Source organism: Myotis brandtii, unplaced genomic scaffold (genome assembly GCF_000412655.1).
Source record: "Myotis brandtii unplaced genomic scaffold, ASM41265v1 scaffold293, whole genome shotgun sequence".
Classification (NCBI taxonomy): domain Eukaryota; kingdom Metazoa; phylum Chordata; class Mammalia; order Chiroptera; family Vespertilionidae; genus Myotis; species Myotis brandtii.
In genome coordinates, this window is record NW_005361201.1 from 1,040,143 (window position 1) to 1,043,474 (window position 3,332).

Consider the following 3,332-nt stretch of genomic DNA (forward strand, 5'->3'; position numbering starts at 1 on the left):
GCGCTGAGCGCGGGGGCAGTGGCTGCGGTTGCGGCGCTGGTGGCCGCTCTGCTCCTGCTACGATGCCAGGACGCGGGGCCGGGGGCCGGCTCCAGGTAACCCACTGCTCTGGGGACAGAGCTGGGCCCCGCACCCTTTTGCGGAGGAAGGAGGGATCCGAACCTGGGGTAACAAGGGGGGACGGGGCCGCTTGGTGCCAGCAGTTTGTGGGCCCTTCGGAGCGGTGGGTTGGCACCCCGCCCTGCAGGTGACTCAGCACTTTCCCCGGGGCCCAGGCCGCGGAGAGTAATACTATCTTCCTCCAGAACGAACACACATTCCTTGTTCCCCAGGGTGAGCCAGACCATCTCTTACACACCCTAAGATCCGCACCTGTTGATGTTATTTCTGTAGCATGGCTGCGACAGAGGCGCTGCCCAAGCTTCGGGAAGACTTCCGGATGCAGAATAAATCCGTCTTTATTTTGGGCGCCAGCGGGGAAACAGGCAAAGCGCTCTTAAAGGAATTGCTGGAGCAGCGCCTGTTTTCCAGGGTCACAGTCATTGGCCGGAGGAAGCTGACGTTTGATGAGGAAGCTTATAAAAATGTGGTGGGTATTTGAGACCCAAAATGCACCCGCAGTGATTCAGCTGGGTGGACAGAATTTCGTGTTTAATTTAAGGTTGAACATTGCCCGTCAGTGGTGGGCGCTGCAAGAGGTGATCAAAATGTGGCCGAGGTCGGTCTGTGAGAGCCCAGTTGCTGGAAGCTGGAGGCCTGGGTTGTAAGTTCAGGCGGGCCTCCCCTCACTGTGTGGCCTTGGGCAAAGTCTAAGGCAGGGCCTAGATTGCAATGGGAGCTGGGGAGACAGAACAGCATTGCTTTCAGCGTCATTCAATCTGAGTTCTAGAGACAGTCCACTTTGCTTGTTTTGTCTCCCTGTTCACTCCACACTAACCTTGTCAGTGAATCAGGAAATGCTTTGCACAGCAGAAACAGTCTCTGCAATTGAAAGTAGGGCTCACATAGAAGATTTTGCCCAGCCTGACTTCCCAGGGCTGCAGTGTTGTGTCTGTAAGTGAAATATTCCTTCCCCTCACTATCACTTACACTTTCATGGTTAACCAAACAACACACCAGACTTCAGTGTGGTGTAAACACCCTAAATATTTGAAGTCTGAGCTTCGTGGAGAGTCCTGAGTTATTTGTGAAACTCAGTAAATTATAGTGTAATCCTGAGACCCCCTAATAATAGAACTTGGTCCCACAGGTTTCACAGGTGGAACATTTTGGATAACAAATGGTCTCACAAATAAATGTTCTTGACTCCTGCAAGTCCAAGTTGAGGTCATTTTGCATATGTCTTTGGTCCCTCAGGACTTTTCTGTTTAAAATGGACATCTTTGCAGGCAGTAACATGTAGCCTTCCTAGTCTGGCTTCATGGGGTGTGCCCGATACTTCTGGTAATTAGAAACTGAAATCGAGTCTGTGCTTTGATAGTCTAATTTTGGTGGCGCATCTTTTGGTCAGGCACTTAATGCAAACATTTTCCTTCAGCGCTGTGTTCAGTGCCAGGAAGATCCTTTTGAAAGAGGTGATGGTAGGGAAGGAAAGCAGCATTTTATTTGAGTTCCAAGATGATGGATGAGAACTTCTCAAACTTTCTTTTTTAAGTTTCACAACAAACTTAGGTTAGATGGTGGTGCTTAAATTTTAGTGAACATGAGAATTTCTAACAGTGCTAGTTAAAAAAGAGCAGTTTCTGACTCAGAAGTATTGGTGTGAGACCTAAGAATATGCCCTTTTATCAAGCCACCCGCTGGCTGATTTTAGTGCAGGTGGTTCATGGATTGGGCTGAAGGAAAGATTATAATTTGCATTTTACTCCTGAAAAACTGAGGCATATGATAAAAATAAATTGGCCAAAATTACATGTTTAGGAAGTAGCAGGCCCAAGACTCCAATGTAGGTATTTGAGATTCCAAACACCATCCTTAACCCACATTATACCTCATTGCATTGGTATCCCTCTTGGTAATATGCAGACAGGTGTCTTATTTTTCCAAAGAGAAAATTATAATTGAACCTGACTTTAGAGATCTGGATCACCCTTAGTCCAATTATGTGTACCAGGGCTGTATTAGTGCATTGTTGATTTGAAATTCAGATTAATTGGTGGGAGAAAATGAGCTTGCAAAATTTGATGTTAAGTGGTCAGACTCTTCACTAATGCTCTGTAATTTATTCTTCAAATGTAGAGGGCTATTTAAAAAAAATGACATCAAGTTCTATTCAGCTGTGTTCTTGTCTAGAATCAAAAAGTGGTGGACTTTGAAAAGCTGGACGACTATGCTTCTGCCTTCCAAGGTCATGATGTTGGATTCTGTTGCCTGGGTACCACCAGAAAAAAAGCCGGGGCGGTAAGGAAGAAATATATCCTTATCCCTGTTCATTGGCCAGTACTGTCAAAGATTCCTTTCTTACTTAATCTTTTTCTTTTCATTTGCAGTGCTTAATTGTAAATAAGCTCTTATCATTGAAAATTTCATATGCTGCCCTCGCCTTTGCTGTACTTTGAATAGCAGTGATAAGTTCATCTTTCCTTCAAAGTAATCCTTGAGTTCAGGCCTGTGTGCGTATTTACATCGTCTTGCAAATATTGTTGTCACTACATCCCCTGGCTAAACCCGTTACAGCAGAATAAAAGTAACTAGCTCATGCTATTAGCAGTAAGCTTTTTTTTTTTATTTTTCTTTATAAATATCTTAAACTTAAAGCATTCTCTCTCACTTGAGTGATTTTCTTCAACCTATTTTTGTGCCAAGCTTTAAACTTCTGGGATAGAACATCAGAACAGAGGCACGATTCAGCTAGCCTCCAGTGATGACTCAGCCCCAGCAATGATTCAACCCCAGTGGTGATTCAGCCTTAACTGACGCAGAACTGTTCCAGCACATTTTATTTTATTTTTAATGGTGCTCTAAATTGCATTGCCCTTATCTAGAAGTCGTAGTTTACTACATAGTTAGAAGTCATAGCTTACTGTGTAGATCTTGAGCAAGTGTTAATACATCTTACTTATACTTTGTCCCTCTAGCAGAATTTACTTGCTGGAGCTAATCATGTCCATTAAATATGCATGACCACAGTGCTGCCATGGGGCTTATTGTGGGTTTATAAACAGGTCCATGCATCAGAATCATTAGGAGAACACATGTTTAAGAACTATTGGTCCCAATGACAACCTAAAACGTGAATCCAGGGAAACAGCCTAAGTGCCCATCAGCAGATGAGTGGATTAAAAAACTGTGATACATCTACACAATGGAATACTACGCTGCGGTAAAAAAGG

At 44.3% G+C, this 3,332-nt stretch overlaps 1 protein-coding gene across 3 annotated transcripts in view; it reads left to right on the plus strand.

Annotated features, from left to right (window-relative positions):
- HTATIP2 (HIV-1 Tat interactive protein 2, 30kDa) overlaps positions 1 to 3,332 on the plus strand; it is an 18,260-nt gene that overhangs the window by 237 nt on the left and 14,691 nt on the right. Inside the window, exons 1-3 of one of the 3 annotated variants that reach the window (XM_005869401.2) lie at positions 7 to 95; positions 394 to 589; positions 2,293 to 2,400. In XM_005869401.2, coding sequence (XP_005869463.1) covers positions 395 to 589; positions 2,293 to 2,400 — 303 coding nt within the window. In that variant the 5' untranslated portion in view covers positions 7 to 95; position 394. Of the gene's footprint in view, positions 1 to 6; positions 96 to 393; positions 590 to 2,292; positions 2,401 to 3,332 lie in introns of those variants that run through there. The other 2 variants (XM_005869400.2, XM_014542234.1) reach the window with 2 other exon arrangements.